The following is a 20815-nucleotide window of genomic DNA, read 5'->3' on the forward strand; positions in this document are numbered from 1 at the left end:
ATGGAGCCGCTGCTCCTTCTCACCCGTGCCCGGCGAGGGCCGAGGGCGCCGGGGGCCGGGACCCTCCGGGAGCCTGACCCTCAGCGCCCGGCCCCGCCCCTCTGCCCGGGAGGCCCCGCCCCCGTTGCCATGGAGCCCCTGTTGCCATGGAGCCCCCGCAGCCGGGCGGTGGCGGCAGGTGCGGCCCCGCCCCCGGTGACGTCAACGCGGCGGAAGATGGCGGCGGAGCGGCCCCGGTGCCCGCAGCCTCCCCGCTCTCGGCCGCGCTGCGCGGACCCCTCGCCCCGCGGGTCCCGGCGGCTCTGAGCGCGGGCACGGCGGCGGCCCCGCTCCCTGCTCCCCGCGCCGCCATGAGCTGCTCGGCGGACGCCGTGAAGGAGAAGCTGCTGTGGAACGTGAAGAAGGAGGTGAGCGAGCAGCGGGGCGGGCAGAGCCCCGCTTGCCGCCGCTCCGGGAGGTGGGGGTCCCGTCCCGGGAGGGCTGCGGGGCCTGGGGCCGCCGGCCCGGCCTCCTGCGGCGCGTGCGGGCCGGTAGCGCGGGGTCGAAACTTCGCGTGATGGATTCGGTTAACCTCTGGCGGGGGGGCTGGCAGTTCGGAGTGTGCGTAGAGTAAATAAGATAAAGCTTTGGCCAGGTGGGGTTAAGCCCCGGTTTCCCTCCAGGAGGCGGTGAACGGGCGGTGGAGGGTGGTCCGGCTGCAGCCGTTTAACCGTCTGTGTGCTGCCCGGGGCCGCCTGGCCCTGCCGGGGCTGCACGATGAGCCAGCGGCGGGCCGGGCCGGGCCGGGGGGATCGCGCTGTAGCGCGGCTCGGGAAACGCGTCCGTGGCTTTGCGGGTGTTTCCAGGCGACCCCGGGGACGGGAGGTGCTGCTCTGCACGTCCGTCTGCACAGGCAGGAGCTCCCTCAGTCCTAGTTCTGTACGAACTTTTCTTTGGCTACGAGTTCTCCAGGAGAAAGGGGGGAAATCAGTGACAAGGAAGCGAGTCCCAGGGTACCCTCGGGTGCCTGGACTTGGCTCCTGAATGGCAGAGCTCTGGCTGGAGCGCCTGCTCGCAGCGGCTGTACCTGCGCCTCGGAGAGCGTGAGGCCGGCTGGGTTACCCGAGTTCTTACAAAGGGCTGTGTGACAGCCCCGCGCCGGGGTGACCTGAGATCCGCGGGCGGACAAACCCCCGAGCACCCGCTGCCCGAGCGGGGACAGCGGTGTCTGGTCACGCGAGCTGGGGCTGTGGTGCCGCAGCCTCGCCAAGAGCTGTTCCCCGTGGATGTGCTCGCGGGACGGGGCTCCCGTTCCCCGTGGATGTGCTCGCGGGACGGGGCTCCCGTTCCCCGTGGATGTGCTCGCGGGACGGGGCTCCCGTTCCCCGTGGATGTGCTCGCGGGACGGGGCTCCCGTTCCCCGTGGATGTGCTCGCGGGACGGGGCTCCCGTTCCCCGTGGATGTGCTCGCGGGACGGGGCTCCCGTTCCCCGTGGATGTGCTCGCGGGACGGGGCTCCCGTTCCCCGTGGATGTGCTCGCGGGACGGGGCTCCCGTTCCCCGTGGATGTGCTCGCGGGACGGGGCTCCCGTTCCCCGTGGATGTGCTCGCGGGACGGGGCTCCCGTTCCCCGTGGATGTGCTCGCGGGACGGGGCTCCCGTTCCCCGTGGATGTGCTCGCGGGACGGGGCTCCCGTTCCCCGTGGATGTGCTCGTGGGACGGGGCTCCCGTTCCCCGTGGATGTGCTCGTGGGATGGGGCTCCTGCTGGGTGTTGCTCTGGGATGGACCGGCTGTGCACCCAGAGCGGGGTTTGTGCTGAGCCCCTCTCGGGGTCCCTGCGGGGTGCTCTGGGAGGGGGTGCCCGGTGCCGTGAGCACCTTCCTGAAGGTGCTCCAGGTGGAAGCGGCAGTGTTGCATATTGTGCACGCTGTACTTTGCATTTTTGTGCCACTGTGTAACAGCTGTGCGTAGCTGCCTGTTCTCACACAGGAGCCAAGGGAAGATGTGCAGCTTACCCATCACAGCAATGAGAAGTCTTTTGGAAAAGGCAGCTGTCCCTCTGCTCCTTGCCCTGCTCCGTTCACAGCTGGGGAAATCGGGAGCAGCCGGAGAACGGGATTCAGTGAAGCTCAAAGGAAAAGTTGTTGCTACAGGCAAGGTACCTGGGCCTGTATCTGGACCCTGTGTGCAGGACCGCGGGACCCTGTGTGCAGGACCACAGGACTCTGTCCGGGAAGTGACCCGGGCAGCGCCGGCCGCAGGGCACTGAGCAGCTGGTCCCTGCTGCTGCTGGATGCTGCGGATTAATGCAGCCGTGAACCTGCTGCTTCATTTAGAAATGTAGCTTAAACTAGGACCTTTGAGCCAAGATAGTGTAAGGTTTCATTTGGAAGTGTGTGCACTTACTCTCCTGGGTTAATGTTTAAATATATAAATAAATGTGAGAAATGTTTTCCAACTCTGAACACGGCAATCTTGTGCTAATGTACGAGATGGGAGTGAAATGGATTTTCACGATCCAAGCCAGCTCAGGCTGAGGAGAACAAGTGGTATATAATTAAAAAATCTGAGGCTAATTTGTTTTTAAAGTCTCTAAAATGTTTTTAATCGGTCACTAGCTTTTAAATTACTTGAATAATGCTTCCAAGTGTTGTTTGTACCTTCTGTGTCATCTGCTTTTTGTTTGTCTTTGATTTTTTTCCTTCTCCAAATCCTCACAAACGCTCTTTGGGGGTTTGTGTTGGTTTGGCTCTCGGGGGCTGCCCAGAGCTTCCCATCCTGCGCTGGCCACGGGGGACCCCGGGGACCCCGTCCTGCTGCCGGGGGACATCACGGGGTCACAGACACCGGCGACAGCCGCGTTGAGGGTTTGTCTCAAACCATCAGCCACAGGAGCCAGGGATTGAACGCAGCCCCTGCCATACAAACCAGCAGATCACCCTGCCCTTAATGATGGTAAACAGCTTGTTCTGATAGAATTTGCAGCCTCATTTCTTTATTTTGCGTGACTTTTCACGCGGCCGCTTACACCCGCGTGCGTGGTGTGTGCTGGGGGTCTTGGTTTGAAAACCGGAGCAGTTTTGCGAGCGTCACGTGCCCTCGCCTGTTCTCGGAGCAGTCGTTCCTGTCCCTGTCCTTACTCCGGCTTTTCCCCGCTGGGTTGTTCTCGCATCACCCCGGGATGCGGTGGAGTTCGGAGGCAGCGTGTTCTTTCTTTATGTTGTTTACACCAACCCGTTAAAATCCGGTTGTCTTTGCAAATTCTAAAATGGTTGTCTCCAGATCACTTGGTACAAACTGGTCTTTGCTTTTTGTCTCTCCCTCTCAGCAAGAACTTTTTCCTCTGGGAAAATTCAGTGTCATTTGCTTTTCCTGAGACGGACTTTCAGTGCCCACGGGTGACGCCTGTGTCTCGTGGGCGCTCGTCGAACGGAGGCTGTGTGGTGTGTTTGGGAATTTAACTCCACGGGGATTCGCGCTGAGGCTGCACATGAGTTCACATTCCAACGTTCATCTCTCTGCAGGAAAGTCTGCTCGGACAAGGAGACCCATAAAGCAGACTTTGCCGTGGCCGTTTCCTTCTGCCTGCTGAAACTGAGGGGCTTTGCCATTTCTGGGTTTAAACAGCACTTTTTCTAGCCGTGAATCACACAGGTTAATAGCCTTAGCAGTTTCACCCCGAAAAATTTCAGAGCCCTTCAGAAGCACAGTGGCTCATCTTACAACTAAAATGCAACCGCTTTGGAGCAGAAATACAGCACTAGTTTAACAGCTTGTGTTCACAGCACCCAGCGCTTCAGGAGTAACAGCAAGTCAGCTGGGCTGAGATGACGGTACCTGCGCCAGCTGCCGAAGGCGCCGTGCTCGGCGGGCTTTGCTCTGTCGAGAGGGAAATGCTGCAGGTGTTAGCGTGGTGCTGGTGATTCCGGCGCCGGTGTCCCCGTGGTGCCGGTGTCCCCGCGGTGCTGGCCCCGTGGCGCTGGTGTCCCCGTGGTGCTGTCCCGCTGGATGGGAACGCGCTGCACCCGGGTTCCGGAGAGCGCTGGTTTGAAAGGCCGTTCCGGACCCTGAAGGCTGAGGATCTGCAGGTCACCCCTGCTCAGAGATCCGTGCTTGCGGTGGCTCAGAACTGCGGTAGGGCCGGTCCTGTCTGTCCCTTTGGAAGGGGACAGCGTGGGTCTCCTTCCAGTCAGCGCAGGGGGTGTCTCAGTCTTCATTTTCTTGGCCTCTTCTACATGGAGGTTGCTGCAAAATTGGACTTTGTTTCCATTTTTAAAGCTTCCTTATAATAAAAATAATCTTTTTTTTTTAAAAGGCCACAACATAAAAGGCATTTCTCTTGTCTTTTTCTTTGGTGAAACTTTGTAAATAATCCATATATAATGACCTAAATTTGGTGTTTGACTGCTCCTGAAAGGCCGGGCCATTGCTGCACACGGGAGGCCAGGGCAGTGATTCTTATCATGTCGCACCGAGCGTGGGGAGCTGGCGCTGCCTGGCGCGGGCGGCGCTGCTGCCGGGCGTTCCCTCCTCGCTCTCCCCGCGCTCCTGGCCCGGCCGCGCGGCCCCTGCGCCGTGCGGGGCTGTGGGGCTGGGTGCTCCGCGCCTCTTTGAAAGGCGTTCATTTGCAGTTTGGTCAGGTCCGCTGCGATCTGCGCGTGGGTGTCTGTGTGGGCTGGTGCTCAGAAAGCTTCATTGACAAGCACCTCCTCAGAACAGAGCGCCACAGCAGCGCGGTTCTGCAAAGAGAGCTGCGCCGCACTGCGAGGGGAACACGCAAACAGCTTAAAGAAAGGTTTGTGTTCCGTTGGATCAGAAACGTTTGATTGAGGTCCTTGTCGGGAGCAGCATTCCCGAGTCACGTGGCGGTGAGGATCAGGGTGGGACTGAAGAACGCTGTGGATGTCCCCTCTGCCACCTGCATTCCGGTGACGCTTCCCGGTGTGCAGCGCTCCGGCGTTGGGATGTCCCCTCTGCCACCTGCATTCCGGTGACGCTCCCCAGTGTGCAGCGCTCCGGCGCTGGGATGTCCCCTCTGCCACCTGCATTCTGGTGACGCTCCCCAGTGTGCAGCGCTCCAGCGCTGGGATGTCCCCTCTGCCACCCACATTCCGGTGACGCTCCCCGGTGTGCAGCGCTCCAGCGCTGGGATGTCCCCTTTGCCACCCGTGTTCCAGTGACGCTCCCTGGTGTGCAGCGCTCTGGCACCTCCCGCTGCTTCACTGTAAGGTCGGAGGTTCTTACAGCAAATACTGAAGGCACTGTCTCCTCTATAGGTACTGTGTTATTTTTGGGTTGCTGTAAATGAGCTCTCCTGGGATGTTCGCCTGTGTAGCTCAGGGCTCTTTGTGCTTGAAAAAGGGCAGAATGCCACGAGTGGAAGGCGCACACAGCAATACATGATCTTGTTCCATGGGCAGAAGTGACTATACATGGGAAGGCCAAGGATGAATCGTATAGAAAGTTTTGCATGGCCCTTCGGAACCTCTGCTGAAGTTCTCCAAAGGGCGCTCTGAAGTAACCCAGCCGTTTGTAGGGGCGCACCCCGAACAGACCTGTCCTTGCTGCACCAGAGGGTCCCTCGTCCTTGCTGCACCAGAGGGTCCCTCGTCCTTGCTGCACCAGAGGGTCCCTCGTCCTTGCTCCACCAGAGGGTCCCTCGTCCCGTGAAAAGCTGCTCAGGCTTGTCCTTCCTTCCCTTAAATGCTTTTATCGCTCCTTCCCTGCAAAGAGTAACTTGTGTGAGTTGTTGGTCTTTGGTGATAGGGGCAGGCGAAGGCTGAAACAAACTCCCAAGTGCTGGTTTGTGCTGGGATCTTACAAATCTTCTTTTTGTTTCTTTATTTTAGGTAAAGCAGATCATGGAAGAAGCTGTCACCCGGAAATTTGTACATGAAGACAGCAGTCACATCATCGCCTTATGTGGTAAATGACACACAAAAGCGCTAACACCGCGGAATCTCACATTTCCTGCAGAAATGGGTTTTCTCTGCTGGTACACGCAGGGCGTTAAGTGTTGGAAATCGTTGCTCCCCACTGTGCAGCGAGTGCTGTGTTGCATCGGTGGGGCGCTTGGCAGACTGAGCTCTAGGCTTTGCCATTGTGGACATTCTTGTGTGTTTTTTAATACGATCAGTGAGCCTTTGTGTTGGCAACTTTTCCTCACCACTGTCTTTTGGAAGTTGCATTAGCAAGAATTAGCAAGAAAATAAAATGTAATTGGAGGTAGCACATATACTGAAGGCAGCTGGCGTTGCAGAGCTCTGTCAGTCAGTCGCAGTCGGAGTAAGTTCTGCAGATTCCCGGTGGTTGCGTGGCCCCGCAGACCCAGGCTGTGGGCGCTGGGGGACACGGAGCCCCTGGGGTGGGGCGGCGGGCGGCCCGGCGCTGGGCGCTCGGCTCCCGGGGTCGCACCGAGCGCTGCTCCGGAGGCTGCGCTGAGGGGGAGCCAAACGTTCTGTAACCTGGCCCATCGCTACCAGGGCCGGTGAAAACCAACGCTGTTCATCAGACTTTGGTGTGCGGAGAAACATCACAGCAAGAAAGTGCTGAGAATTAGAGCCGTGTGCAATTGTAAATGTGTATGTTGGCCTGTGGGTTCTTGGCTACTTCATCTTCCTGCTTCGGATTGAAGACTTAACCAGGAGCGATGCTGCGAGTGGTTGGAGAGCGGCCATCGCCTGAACGCTTCTGGGTGTCGCAGAATGGAGCGTTTGCAGCCAAACACACCCAGTTATGCGTTGGTGACGGTGGAGGGGTTCGGAAGAGCGGGAGTTCGGTTTGGAGAGAAGTGAACTGCTCGGATATGTTACTGAAAGCCAAAGCCTGAGAACAGGAACCTTTTCCTACCATGACATGGCAATTCCAGCGTGCTGTGCCGTGTGTGGTCACTGTGTGTGCACAGAGAGCGTGCATGGGCTGCTCGCTCATCCCAGCTCTTCTTTACTTACAGCTTAGGAAAACTCATTCACTCTACGTGTTTGGTGTGGGAGTGCAAGATTAGGCCATGTTCTCTGGCTTATGTTTTGTTGCTATTATTATAGACTGTAGCTGTTTCCTCCACAGAGGTTGTGGTTATCTTGAATATCCTGCTTTTATCTGCTCTATATTTGTACTCTACAGAGGAGAAAAGGTGACTGAGGTAGTCGCGGGCTGGGAGCCGGTGAGGGAGCCCCGTGCCTGCTGCGGGCCGCCTCTCAGGTCCGGAGAGCCCCTGCTGCTCTGGGTCTGTGCGACCTTTGGAATGGTGTCCTGGGTTAGAAACTGTGCTCTGTGAGACGTGCTGCAGCGTTGATGTGAGGGGTGGCGAGGTGGCAGCTGTTTCTGTTAGGATCTGCTCGGCCGGGATTAGCAATACTGTAAAATCTTCTTAGTATTTCTCCCTTCCTCCTGCGGTGTTCCGGGTGGGTTTGTTTTCTGAATTCTGTAGGCTCTGAAGGACCAACGGCTCGCCCTGAACTGCCCTGCTGCTGCCCAGCAGTCATACCTGTCCTAAGGAAGCGTTCCAGCCCGCACCTGCGCTCAGTGAGGGCCTTAATTAACCCCGAACCCGGCGCAGGGGAGCTGGGCGTTCCGCTGTCGCTCGGCTGGCAGCCCGGAGCAAGCGCGGTGGACGTGGCGAGCCGGGCGGGCTCTGCTGCGAGCGGTTCCCTCCCCAGCGCCGCTCCCTGCGCCTCTCCAGGAGGTTTTTCCCTTCTGTTTAAAATTAGATTGGCTCGGTACATGAGTCACTTTCAGTGAATCTTCGTTATAAATATAGAATTCCTGTGAATCATTTTACTCTCCTGCAAGGCTGAGTTTAGCAAGAGTCTCAAACGCACGGTCGCTGATTTTCAGGGCCTGTCTGCATCAGTAACTGGAAATGTCCAGGCTCCTAGATGATGGAGGTGCCAATTAAACTGTGTGTACTGCAGTTTCCGCACCCTCCTGGGTGCCTCTGTGTGACGGTGCGGGGAGGGATAAAACCTCAGCGCCGGTTGTTGTACTCGTCCTGCGGGAGAGGTTCGTTGTAACCACAGTAACTCTGCTTACGATCCACAGTCTCCCCCTGTGTGATCTCAGGACAGCGCTGCCATTTTCATCTCTGGGGAAGCACCGAATGCAGATGTTTTGCATTTGTCTCCAACCCAGTTACATGCGGGTTGCTCCTCCATCCTGTCTGGTTTACAACAGATCAGCTCTGTCGTTCAGAGCCGTCGCGGTTCGTGCCGTGTGCCACGTGCTGCCGTGTGCCGTGCTGCCGTGTGCCGTGCTGCCGTGTGCCGCGTGCTGCCGTGTGCCGCGTGCTGCCGTGTGCCACGTGCTGCCGCGTGCTGCCGTGTGCCACGTGCTGCCGCGTGCTGCCGTGTGCCGCGTGCTGCCGTGTGCCGCGTGCTGCCGTGTGCCGCGTGCTGCCGTGTGCCGCGTGCTGCCGTGTGCCGTGCTGCCGTGTGCCGTGCTGCCGTGTGCCGCGTGCTGCCGTGTGCCGTGCTGCCGTGTGCCGCGTGCTGCCGTGTGCCGCGCTGCGGCAAGACTTCCCCGTTCCTTTGGGCTCCAGGGCGCTGCTGAGTGAGTTCCACCAGTCCCTGTTGTCAGTCAGTACAGTGACCCGGGGCCGCGGCTGCCGACAGCGCATCCTGTGAGCGGCAGCGCGTTCTGTGCGGGCCGCGCTGCGCGGTGCCGTGTCCATGGCGACGGGGCTGACGCAGGCCCGGGGTGGCAGTGCCCGTCACCAGCGCTGCCACGCTGTCCCGGCCGCTTCTACACCGCGGAGGGAAGGGGGAAGGAGGAGGAAGGGCTCCTTGTCTCTGCCGTTCCCTCGCGTGCATTTCGCAGCAGTCAGCAGGCAGAGTCCTCCAGCCCGGTGTGTTAGCTCGCTGCGTTTCTCTGAAAACCACCTGCGGTTTGCTCGGCCTCCTGCGCGGCTGCTGGTCTGCAGGTCTGACCGCCACGTGCTGCTGTAAGGCACATCCCTTCTGTCGCGGTGGCTCCCAGGCCTGCAGGCGCGATGTGCCGGCTGGTCGGTGAATATTGCCGCGCTGCTTGCTCTCTGTGGGGTTTCTCCACGTGCTCCTCGAAGGTGGGAGCAGCTCCTCCAGCGTCGGCGCTGGGATTCTGCAGGCGGCGTGTGGGGACAGCTGGCGCCTGAGCTGCAGCGGCGCTGCTGCCACACGCGGGCCTCAACCGCAAAACATGCTTATTTGTGGGAGTTTTCTTCATTGGTCTTATGATAAGTTGTTATCCCATTTTGCACAAGGTTAATTGTGTTTGAAAGAGCAGATCTAATTAGGAGCCAATGACTGCATGATGCTGGAGCTTGTGTTCTGTTTTCTCTCGTTCAGGACCTGAAATCCAAGCGATTATCAGAGTCACCAACCGTCATGATTGCCAGCCCCAAGCCATGAAAAGTCATGAGTCAGAGATCTTTTCCTTCATGGCCCTAAATTACAAGACGGGATTAAAGTTCATGACAGGAAAATAAAATCAACTGAGGAGTAGAAGTGTATTTCTTAAATACATTCCTTATCCAGTGGCATGCCTCAGGATGGGGACGCTTGCAGAAGAATATCAGATATCCACAGGCTTGCAGTAGAATCGTTGAAGGCAGCAGTGTGGGAAGCTCTTCTTTGTTTTTAAGATGAGAAGTAAGTTCCTGATAGAAGCCCTTTCTTCGCCTCCTGTTTAAAGTATGGCAAGGGTTCCCAGGTGTCCATGAAAGGAGCAGGAGATGGATCTGGAGTTACCTGGAGCTCTTGTTTGAGGTGTCTCCGCACACCACTCGTTCCCAGTGCATCGGCTGGTGCCGCAGCCCCTGAACCAGCCCGGGCAGGAGGAGCTGCCCCAGGCTCTGGGTTCTGGTGGTGCCGCAGCCCTTGAACCAGCCCGGGCAGGAGGAGCTGCCCCAGGCTCTGGGTTCTGGTGGTGCCGCAGCCCCTGAACCAGCCCGGGCAGGAGGAGCTGCCCCGGGCTCTGGGTTCTGGTGGTGCCGCAGCCCCTGAACCAGCCCGGGCAGGAGGAGCTGCCCCGGGCTCTGCGGTAATCGTGACGTGCTGCAGAGGAGAGGAAAAGAGAAGAGTGAATATTAGCTGTGATGTGAAATCAAACAGTTTTTGAACTGCACGTGTTTCTTAGTCTGAGAAGTGAAATATCTCTCGTGCTTTTTAGAGAACTGCTAAACACTTTACTGCAGTCCTGGGCCATCAAATCAGATCGCATCCAATTATTCAGAGAACCTTCAGTGATTTCGATTTCACCTTAATAGTGTTTAATGGAAACACTTCCATTTTCTGAAGGGTGTTGGGATCTTTGAAGTTTAGTGGTCAGGACTGTAAAGAGGAGCGGGCACCAGCTTCCAGCGCCGGTGTTCCCAGCCGGGTGTGTTCAGAGCCGAGGGCTGCCCGCTGAAATAGCCTCCTTTTGTTCCCCAGGGACGGACTGAAAAGCCAATGTCCTGCCTGTGTGGCCGGGCAAACTGAGCAGCTCAAGTCCAGGTGAGCTCATCCATTAAACCACAGCCTTGGGCTGCTCCGTGCTAAGCCTGGCGATAGAGCTGGTTTCAAACAGGGCAGGTCTGTTACTGCAGAGGTAAAGCAACAGCAGCTGGAGGCTGAGCAGCTGATTGCTTCTTTCGCATGTTCCTCTTTTCATTTGTTCTTATTGTCTTCAGCCTCATGAATTCTATTCCCTGTGCACAGTTTCCATGAAAACAAGGCATTTAGCTGTGGTGTTTCATCCTGTCTAAGGAAAACTTCATGTGCTAAATAAGCCCCACAGCTAACCCTTGCGCAGGCCTTGTTTTCCTGTGCTTACACCCCTGCAGCACCCCCGGAGCTCTTATTTCACACCCCATTAATCACGTCACAATTTCATGAAGCAAAAAGAAAACTGTGAGTTGTTCACCTGGCCCTGCCAGATGCAGCCTGGTCCGAGTCAGAAAAATGGGACATTTTTCAAAGCTTGTTGGGGACCTGGTTATTTGGACTGTGGATCAATAACGTATCTGCACTTAATTAAACTCCGAGGTGGATACTGCAGGGGATGCTCCTCCAAACCGGCTGGAGTTAATGAGTCTGCAGATGCTGCTGTCAGCTGCACCATCCAGGGGCCTTACCTGGGCTGTGCCGATGGATCATTCCTGCGTTTCCCGGGGTCAGGTTTGTACGTACTTGTTGTTGTGAGCATGGTGGCAGCAGGCAAGCTCAGGATCTCAGCTTGCGGCAGTTGTTCATCTGTGTGCATGCACACTATAGGTTAAAGCACATGCATTTGTGTACAAACTCCCTGTTGATGTCTTTCTGATGCCATCAGTTCCCCCAGGAACAGCTAAATCTCCATCTCTTTGTGTCTTTCGAGAGTGTTAGATTCCAAAAGGGAAAAATGATTCCTTTTCTTTCAAATAGGCAAATAACTTCGTTTTCCTGTCCCAAAGGTTCTTCTAACTACAACCCCTCCAATGTTTTGTGTGCTGTCTTTTCAGGCAGCGGTCTGAGCTTTGTGCTGGGGCAGGACCTGGTTTTGGTTTCTAAAAGATAAAGTGGGTTTGCAGAAGCCCCGTTTACCCAACCCTCCAGCTCTTCCCCTAGAGCTGTACTTGGCAGCATCATTTGCCCTGCTCCCCTGTTCTCCCGAGCGTTGTTGGTGCCGCGGTTGGTGCCGCTGGGGTTTGCGCGGCGCTGGCTGCGATGTGTGCTGAGCCCTGCGGCCGTGGGCGCTGCTGCTGCGCTCCCTGCCCTTCTGGTGTTCAGCTGAAATCTCTTGCCGTTTCTGACGCCAACCAGCAGAACAGAAGGGGGTTATATTCGGGGTAGATGAGTTCAGTTTGTTTCACCTGTTCCACAAGGTGAACGCTGGGCGCCTGCGCAGGGAATGGACCTGAGCCAGGAGCTGGCTGGAGCGCCGCGGGTCCTCCTGCGCCGCGGGAGCGCTGGGCCTGCAGATCCCTGCCCTGGACGCCCGGAGCTCTGCAGGAACAAGCGTCTGTAAATGCTGCTTTATTTCTCTGTAGAAAGGGGGCTTTTACTCAACATCCATTTTGAGGCAACCCAGCAGCTGATTGCAGTGCCTGTCCCTGCAGATGCCCGGGGTGGGCATTGCCGGCAGCTGGGGACTGGTGTTACGCCAGGTCCTTGTGATGAGAAATGTCACAATGGAATAATTAAATATTGGGGCTTTAGGGACAGTCGCTGTGGAAATTGCCCTCCATGGCAGCTGCAGCATTTATTAATAATTAAAGCTGTGCCTGCTGTGCTTTTCACGAAATTTGTTTCATTAATATTTTATTGTTTTAAAGAAAGAAAAAGCCAGCAGCAAAGGTGGGAAGAGAGCCTGTTTCCTAAGCAACAGCAATGCACTTCTGTGCAGTTATTTTTAAATGCAGGTTGCTTCGTTTAAGATTGGGAACCAATTATTGCTGCATTGCTTCAGGCATCCAGAAAGCTGCTTTTCTTTTCTCATTTTCTTTATTTCTAATTGAAAGAGCAAAACAGTAGCCGGGTTAAGAGTTGTTGTGATGGTTGCCAGACAGGGTGTGTGACTGAGGCGCGGAGCGTCCTCGCGCTGTCCTCGCGCTGTCCTCGCGCTGTCCTCGCGCTGTCCTCGCGCTGTCCTCGCGCTGTCCTCGCGCTGTCCTCGCGCTGTCCTCGCGCTGTCCTCGCGCTTTGTTGGCCCCGTGCCGCTGTACCTGGCCCTGCAGGGCCCGGCGGGCGGGGGCCAGCGCTCGCCCCCGCTGCTGCCGCCCGGTGCGCGGGTGCTCGTCTCCCGGTCCTCGCAGGGATGCCGCCAGCACCGGCTCCCGCTCGCTGCAGCCCGGGCTCCGCCGTGCCCAGCCCACGTGTGCGCTGGTGGCAGCGGCAGTTCCCTGGTGTCGGCCCGTTGCGGAGCGGGGTCAGGCAGGGCTGTGCCCCCGTGCCCCGCTCCCTTTGGGGAGCAGCGCTGCCTTGAGGCTTTTGTGCACAAGAGGGGTGAAGAGGCGGGGGTGTCTCCCGAGGCGGCGGCGCTGGGTGGGGCGTGCGCCAGCAGGGGAGGCAGTGCCGGACCTGCCCTCCGGAGTCCTCCGTTGTCAGTAAGTACGCGCGTCCTGTGTGTGTGTGTGTGTGTGTTTTCCTGTGTGTGTTGGAGCTGCCCCTGCTGCCCCAGCGCTGGGAGGAGCCCGTCACAGCTCTTCGCCACCCTGGGCCTTTGCCGCGCTTGCCAAGGACGTTTACATGACGTGGTTCGGATCAGGCAGCTTGAGCAGAGACTACTGAGATCACAGAAGTCTCTTGTTTCATTTCAAGATTAAATTGGAGCTTCAGTCGTGGTGGTTCTCATATAGGGTTGTGCCACAAGGGAACATATAACATTTATTCTGAAGAATTTGCAGTCTAAGTGAACTCAGGACCAGGAAGGAGGAGAGCGAATGCTGGCCTCTCTGTTCTACAGAGAACAGATTCAGGGTATACGATGGGAAGACTCGGCTTTGCTAACTCAGGTTAGTTGTATCTCGCTAAAAGTCATTAAACACGAGCAATCCCAGCTCTCCAAGCCATCAGGACTGAATTTCACTGGCTGTCTCATAGGGAAATTAGGGCTTTCAATGGAAATTTTATATTCTGACAGTTCCATGCAGTGTTACTTGGCTCGAGAGCGGATCCGCGGGCCCCGCTGAGAGCACACAGCACAACGGTGCCGCGGCTCTCCCACCGCGCATTTCCCATTTGTTTCTCTAGTGCTGTTTTCCACACTCTAATAGCAAATGGTTGTGCTTTCTGAGCACGCATTAGGTTAATTTGTGTGGTGAGGATGTGATAGCAGGAAGCCAAGTAGATTTTTATTTTTTCCTGAGTGATACGACACAAAATGTGAAGTTATTGACCCCTCATAATACGACACAAAATGTGAAGTTATTGACCCCTCATAATACGACACAAAATGTGAAGTTATTGACACCTCATAAACGCTTCCCTTAACTTTTTTGTTCATTCAGCAGGTCGTTCTTCAGTCTCACAAAGCAATAGGGTCGTGGTGCTGGAGATGAAGGGGCCGTTCCACTGACCCTGCAGACCCGTCCCTGGTCCCCGCGGCCCCAGGCGGAGCGCGGGGTCCCTGGCGCCACCAGCCTTGCGGGGACCCGGTCGTGTGCGGGGACTGGACAGTGGGGAAGGGTCCTTTCAGACACAGGATCTCAGGTACTACAGGGTTTGGAGGCTGTTCAGTACAGTAAGGAGGGGGAGCCTTCAGGAAACGCTCAGCACCTGGCAGGATCAGGCCTCAAGTGCACCAAAATACCAGATTCCAAATACCAGATTCCAAATGAGCTGCCGAGTCTTGGGCGGGATGCAGCGCGCATCAGGGCAGGTGGAATGGCCTTGGTTACTCGTGACAAAGCTCCCCGTGGCGATGGCGCGTGCACTTGGGTGCAGGAGCGAGCGCTCTTGGACACCCCAGAGCATCGCTCGGGTGCCGAAGGAACCGCGGCACGGCTGAGCAGACCCACAGGACCCCGCGCACACCCTGCTCACAGCGCTGGGCCCCCCTTCCTGCTTTGTATGGACCTCTGCTCAAAACAGCAGGAATAAAAGCAGACTTTGAGCTCGTTATATCTTGAGTTGGGGCACCTGGTTCTGCTGCGAGGAGCTGAGAAGAGGTTTTGCTTTTGGCTTCATTTTCAGTAGAATCAGGAATTATTTCACAGTGATATGTGCAAAATGGGGTGAAAATACTGAGACATATTGCAGTCCTTTGGTTCGCTTGTGTACCAACATTATCAGTATCTTAGAAGATGCTCATTGTTGCAGATGAGACACATGCTTGCATCATGGGATTTTGAGATCTGGTCTGTCTGTCTGTCCGTCTCTCCCCCCACTCTCTGGACGCCCCCGCGTACCGGCGGGTGTGAGCGGACGGTGCTCACCCGAGAGCGGGCTGAAGGCCAGCGGTGCCCGTAACTGTGTCCCTCCCTCCCTCTCCCGCAGGGGTTGTGGAAGCGTGTCTCCTGCACATGCTGAAGCGCAGGGCTGCCGGCTTCCTGCGGACGGACAAGGTGGCCGCGCTCTTCACCAAGGTGGGCAAGACTTTTGTGGTGGCTGGAGACGTGTGCAAGAAGGTGCAGGAGCTGCAGCAGCAGGTGGAAGGCAGGTGAGGCTGAGGTCTGCTCATCAGCAAAATCCATACGATGTGTGTGCGGCGCGGAGACGACACAGACACTGCTTGGGAAAGGGAAGGAGCCTTTCCTGGCCACACTTGTTCAGGCTTTGTCCCTTCAGTGTCTGTAACTTGAAGGCAAACGTGTGCCACTGTCCATCCCTGCACTGGGCTCTGGTAGATTTTCTGGGCAGCAGAAAGCTCTGCAGAAAGGAGGGACGGCTCCCACGGGCTTCAGAGCCCACCAGAGCAGCCCCTGCGTCCCGGCGGGCACGGTGCTGGGGAAGTGATGGTGCTCAGTGCGGCTGGGCCTGGTGCTGCAAGAAGCAGCAGAGGCCTTGGCTCTCAGCACGCTCCCAGCTGGCTTCAGATGCTCATTTGCTGTAGGTCTGGTTTCTCAGTTTGATGTTGCTTCTCTCTCAGTTGTCTTGTTGTTCTGTAGGTGGCAGGAGACAGGATCTCGCTGCCAAGACACCGGCACAGGCTGTGCTGTAGCTGTGCTGGTGCTCTATGGAGAGAACGGGAAGCGGGGCCGGTGCCGCGGGCTGGGCCGGTGCCACGGGCTGGCGCGGCAGGGCAGGAGGTCCTGGGCAGGCTCTGCCTGCGGAGGCTCAGGCTCAGTGCTGCTCTGTGCCTGGGCCGAGCAGCCGCGCGTTGCCCTGGGGCTGGGACTGCTGCTCCCCGAGAGAACTGGGAGACGGAGTCGTCTTCTCACCCTGCTCGCGGTGGCTTTCCCAGCTGTGGAGCTCTGCCTGGTGTGAAGCAAACTGCTGTTCATCAGATGCACCTTGTTTTCTGCCACACTTTGTGGTTTTTTTTCTTTTTCATTCTTTCGGGGTGTATGTTCTGCAGTGGATTTACAGCCTGTTCCTTTCTGCCTCGTGTGGAGGAACTTTGGAGCAGCTCAAATGTTGGGCTTTTCCTAAAGCTCCAGAAACCAAGAAAGTATTTTTGGTGGGTGACTGTCTAGCCCAAGATACCTAATACAGACCTGTTTGGGGGCCTTTTTAGAGCTTGTTTAGCATCTGTCTATGAATTAGATAATCTTTACAGGCTTGTCTCTGTGACTCAGAGCCAAAACATCCTAAATTATTAGTTAGAGCCATGATTTTCAAACTCCCTGCTGATGGCCTGACTACAGCTCCCGGCTCAGTGGCAGCGCTGGTCAGTGGCACGGACACACGCAGATACGCCGTGCGTGCTCCGACACCTCCTCGAGCAGCTTTCACCGCAGAGCTTCCTGGGAGAGGAGTCTGAGTTCCGACTGCTTTGGCTTTGCAGGAAACATCAGCCAAGCGGGCAGGAGCCCCTCAAGAGACAGGGATCAGCCACAAGCAAAGCACCCGTCCTGACGCCTCAGGCCATCAAACACATCTGGGTTCGGACAGCGTTGATTGAGAAAGTGCTCGACAAGATTGTGCAGTATATTGTTGATAACTGCAGGTAAGGAAAGAATCGGGAGCGCAGGGACTGGTTGGACTGGTGTGTTTGGATATCTGCAACACGGCATTTAATCAAAAGTCTCCTTCAAACTTCTGCAATGCAAACTTCTGGTAGGAAGAAAACCAGATACATGGATATTTAGAAGAGACTGAACGAGGAGGAGAGCCAGAGCAGAACGTGTTCTCACAGTATTTCCAAGTTTGCATTAGCGTTTTCCTTGTTATCAGCTTTATTTCCATGATCTGTCTTGCCACTGAACAGGAGAATGGGAGGAAGGTGCTTGTGCTGTTCCAGCGGCATTGCCAGCTTGGTGTGGGAGCTGCGTGCAGCAGACCCAGCGAGGGGGCGGCCGTGTCCCGAGACACCCCCGGTGGCACCGGTTTGGTGTGTCTGCCGAGACATGGATACGAGCTTTTGAAGTACTTTGTCCGCATAATTCACCTAGAGACATGACTAGAGAGTTAGATCTCAATTGTTTTATTGTAGATATTCATCTTACTACCTTCTCCATGCAGATGAGTTGGGGTCAAGTCCTTGATTGTATGTGTGTGATTTTGAGACCCTGACTTAGTGAATAAAACGGGCCTCTCCCTCAGGCTCGTTCTCATGCACTTTGGTGACATTTCTGCTCAAATGCTCTGTGTTCAAGTCCTTCAGCTCCTCTGTTCTTGAGGAAGAGAAGATGGTGTAGGGTTTGAGCCCCATCTAGTGGAAGAGCCAGCAGAGGAAAATGACAGCTCAATAAATGTGTGTGTTCTGATTTTTTGGCTATGTGGTTCTGTAGGTCAGCTTTGCCTGCTGTGATGGGAAGACTTCGGGGTCATTGCAAGAGCTGCTATTTGTAGTAGTTCGTGGTTCTTGCCAGTGTTTCAAGATTATTCCTCACAGATGGAAGAGGTGTTTAAGGATGCATGGACCTCGTGGTCTCTGAGGAAAACTGACAGAATTGCTTGCAGAGAGTTACTCTTTGTCTCCGTGGTGCATTAGTGCCCAAAGCCCCAAATCAAATGTAGTGGGTAAACACGTTTAGCAAGAGGCCAACTCCGGCGTCTGCAGAGCGAGCGCTGCGGGAGCCACCGGGTCAGCGCCCCCTGCCCTTCTGTGTGCGCTGCCTTGGGCTGGCTGGGCAGCCCCCGCAGCGGGGCCAGGTCAGCGGGCTCGTTCCCGGAGCGACAAGAGCTATAGAACAGCAGCCAGGGGTTTTAACTGCGCTCTGCTCTTTTATTCCTAGTAAATACTATGAAAAAGAAGCTTTGCTGGCAGATCCTGTTTGTGGCCCGATACTGGCTTCTCTCCTAGGTGAGTTCTGGCAAAGTTACTTCTTATGCTAAAGAAAATAAATTGTTTCGTAAAACATTTTGTATTCTGATAGTGTTACAAAAGGTGAATTTTCTGTCTAGCGTTTATAACAGAGCAACACCAAAGATGTTTTGTTGCCCATCAGACCCGTCACCTGTTTTTATTATTAGTTATTGGTTGGATGAGAGAACAGAACAGGAATGGCTTTTTACTGAACGCTTGCAGCAAGCTGTGACTACTAATGCTGCCGTGGGGGGCCGCTGTGTCCTGCAGGAGTGCTTTCACACAGCCCTAGACAACAGGACCTGGTGTGCCATTATATTTAGTGTCTGTATTATGGGCTGACCCCATAGGATCATTAGGTGATCATTAATATTCACTTGGCTTGAAAAGGAAAAGTCGCTTGCAGTGCTCAGCCAGCAGGGTAAGACTGGGGGTAACGGTCTCGGGTGCTTTCTCTCCCGGGCTCTTTCCTTAGTTGGCCCGTGTGCTCTGGAGTACACCAAGCTGAAAACAGCCGACCACTACTGGACCGACCCTTCGGCGGACGAGCTGGTCCAGCGGCACCGGATCCACGGCGTCCACGGCCGGCAGGACTCTCCTTCCAAGCGCCCAGCCCTGGGAGTAGGTATTGACCGGGTAGCTGCCTCTGCCTTAGGGCCCGTTGACAGTGAAAACAGCCCCAGGAGGGACAGATCGGGATTTAGAACGACCTTTCTTTTCTCGTCTGTAATGGAGCCTTTATCACAGATTAGAAGGCCATTCATGCCCAAATGGCGTCTTTGTATGGCAAAACGTTTTAGATCCAAGACTAAATTATGTGGCTTTCGACACTTGTGATCAGACCACATAGTTCACAAGAAATTCCAAGTGGCCTGGGTCAGGGATGAGTAGGAGCCCAGGTCGTTCCTCTGGGAGGTCTCCTGGCTCCAGAACGAGCTCCGCTCTGCAGAGAGGGGTGTAAATGGAATTATCGCGTTACCGGCCGGCGGCACAGCCCCTGCCATCCCGCTGACCGCCTCGGCCGTGTCTGTGTGTGTGCGCTAGATCCGCAAGCGGCACTCGAGCGGGAGCACGTCCGAAGATCGCTTTGCTGCTTCGGCACGGGAGTACGTGGAGTCCTTGCACCAGAACTCCCGAATACACCTCTTGTACGGGAAGAACAACGTCCTGGTCCAGCCGGTGAGTGCGCCGAGTTTTGGGTTGGTACACACAGCCTGGCTGTGACTTGAGAAGTCAGTACTAGAGGCAAGAATATAACCTGAACTTGACAAGTCCTGGCTTAACGTCTTGTCCTCAGGACCATGCTGCCTCTGTTATGCTTTCACTGCCTGAGCAGTGTGACCTGTCAAGTGGGCGTATAGGTAGGAACAGACGCGCTGGGCTGTATTTCATAAACCTGGTGTCCGTGCAGTGCTTTCTTCCCCTCTTTCTAACAGCAGTGTTAAATACCCGTACTTTTGGTGTTGAGGTTCCCTCAGCAGTTCCTGGATAACGCACTGCTCTGGAGCTTCTGGGGCACAGGAAGGCTGGATCGTGACTGTTACAGTTGTGCAGTTGAGTCATTGTCTGGTTTTTCTGTGAACAGAAAGACGACCTGGAGGCAATTCCTGGGTATCTCTCCCTTCATCAGTCAGCTGATAGTCTGACTTTAAAATGGACTCCAAATCAGCTGATGAATGGAACCCTTGGAGATTCAGAGCTGGAGAAAAGGTATTCATTGCATTCGGGAAAAGATGGGAAGCATTCATGGTGTTTATTTCTTATATACTTGGCAATATGACATAAGTGTAACAAGGCTGATTTCATGGAAGGGCTTCTGAATATAGTGCCTGAGTTGAGGTGTCCGGCAGCTCGGGGTTCTGTTCCTGTTTTGCCACAGATGAAGCAGCTTCCCAAAGGCCCTGTAATGCACTCAGATATACGGCCTTTTCGAAAGGGAAACAAAAGCCCACTTTTCCAGGTGTTTGGGAGAAAAGGCTCAGCACTGTCTTCCATCGTTACAGTTCTAGTCCCTCCCTTCAGAGGGTCACAAGTGGCCTGGCAAGCATGGCTAATTGCAGCCTCAAAGCAGAGACCTGCAGTGTCACTGTCTGTCCTTAGATAGCTACTCAGCTCATTTGGCATTCTGCTTGGAGCAGCAGGTGTCTCTGCAGGGAACGCGCCCTCAGCCCTCTGAACATGGTGTTTGAACAGGGCTCTCGAATGCTTCATACACTCCATTCTTTCTCTAGAACTTCATCTGAGCTTTTTAACAGAACATTAATGAAGCGCTCTGCCCTTGCTTTTATTGCGAACCTCTGTTGAGGGCGTTCTCAAAAGGGTTCGGGGCTGTTTCCCGTGTTTAATCTGGAAGCCTGAGCTCCGATGGATTTACACGCTGCTGCCCATAAAACGCGTGTGTGAGACAGAGCCGACCTGGCTGTCCTGAGCCCAGCTGCACGGGCTCCGGGAACCCGTGTCCCGCACTTCGGTCCCGGCCAGAGCGTCCCTGTCACCTGGGCTGGGGGGGACAGGGAGGCTGTGCACGGCTGGTGCCGGATGTGGCCGCTGCGGAGAACTGGTTGTTTGCCTTTTACTTGACTATTAATTCACTTTAATTGACCCAATTTAATAAGCAGTTATTAAGTTAGCAGAGTCTTTTTATCGGGTGCTTGGAACCGTAAGCACTCCTGAATATGGAAAAACCCATGTTTCCTGCCCTTTTTCCTTCCCTGTTAGCGTTTACTGGGACTACGCGTTAATAGTGCCGCTCAGCCAGATCGTCTGCATTCACTGCCACCAGCAACGTAAGCATAAACCTTCTTCTCACGGGGTGCTCCCAAACCCCTTTCTGCCAGCTGAATGTTAATGCTGCTGCCATTTAAACGGTGCCTGTTGGGGCTATTGCAGAGGGAACGGACCATTATTCTTCTGCAGATGTGCTCCCCGAGGGGCCCGGGAAGAGCTGCTCTGCCCCACACGGCTCCGTTGTCAGTTGCTCTCTGCGTTCT

General features: G+C 55.7%; 1 protein-coding gene across 6 annotated transcripts in view; it reads left to right on the forward strand.

The window, feature by feature from the left end:
- The first annotated feature begins 214 nt into the window (after positions 1-214).
- Positions 215-20815, forward strand: part of SGSM2 (small G protein signaling modulator 2) — a 36281-nt gene continuing 15680 nt past the window's right edge. For all 6 annotated transcript variants that reach the window (XM_071817130.1, XM_071817132.1, XM_071817131.1 and 3 more), the window contains exons 1-9: positions 215-407; positions 5831-5906; positions 14912-15074; positions 16362-16523; positions 17755-17822; positions 18301-18446; positions 18870-19004; positions 19411-19535; positions 20544-20611. In XM_071817130.1, coding sequence (XP_071673231.1) covers positions 351-407; positions 5831-5906; positions 14912-15074; positions 16362-16523; positions 17755-17822; positions 18301-18446; positions 18870-19004; positions 19411-19535; positions 20544-20611 — 1000 coding nt within the window. In that variant the 5' untranslated portion in view covers positions 215-350. The remainder of the gene's footprint in view (positions 408-5830; positions 5907-14911; positions 15075-16361; positions 16524-17754; positions 17823-18300; positions 18447-18869; positions 19005-19410; positions 19536-20543; positions 20612-20815) is intronic.

This window comes from Patagioenas fasciata, chromosome 19 (assembly GCF_037038585.1).
Source record: "Patagioenas fasciata isolate bPatFas1 chromosome 19, bPatFas1.hap1, whole genome shotgun sequence".
NCBI lineage: Eukaryota > Metazoa > Chordata > Aves > Columbiformes > Columbidae > Patagioenas > Patagioenas fasciata.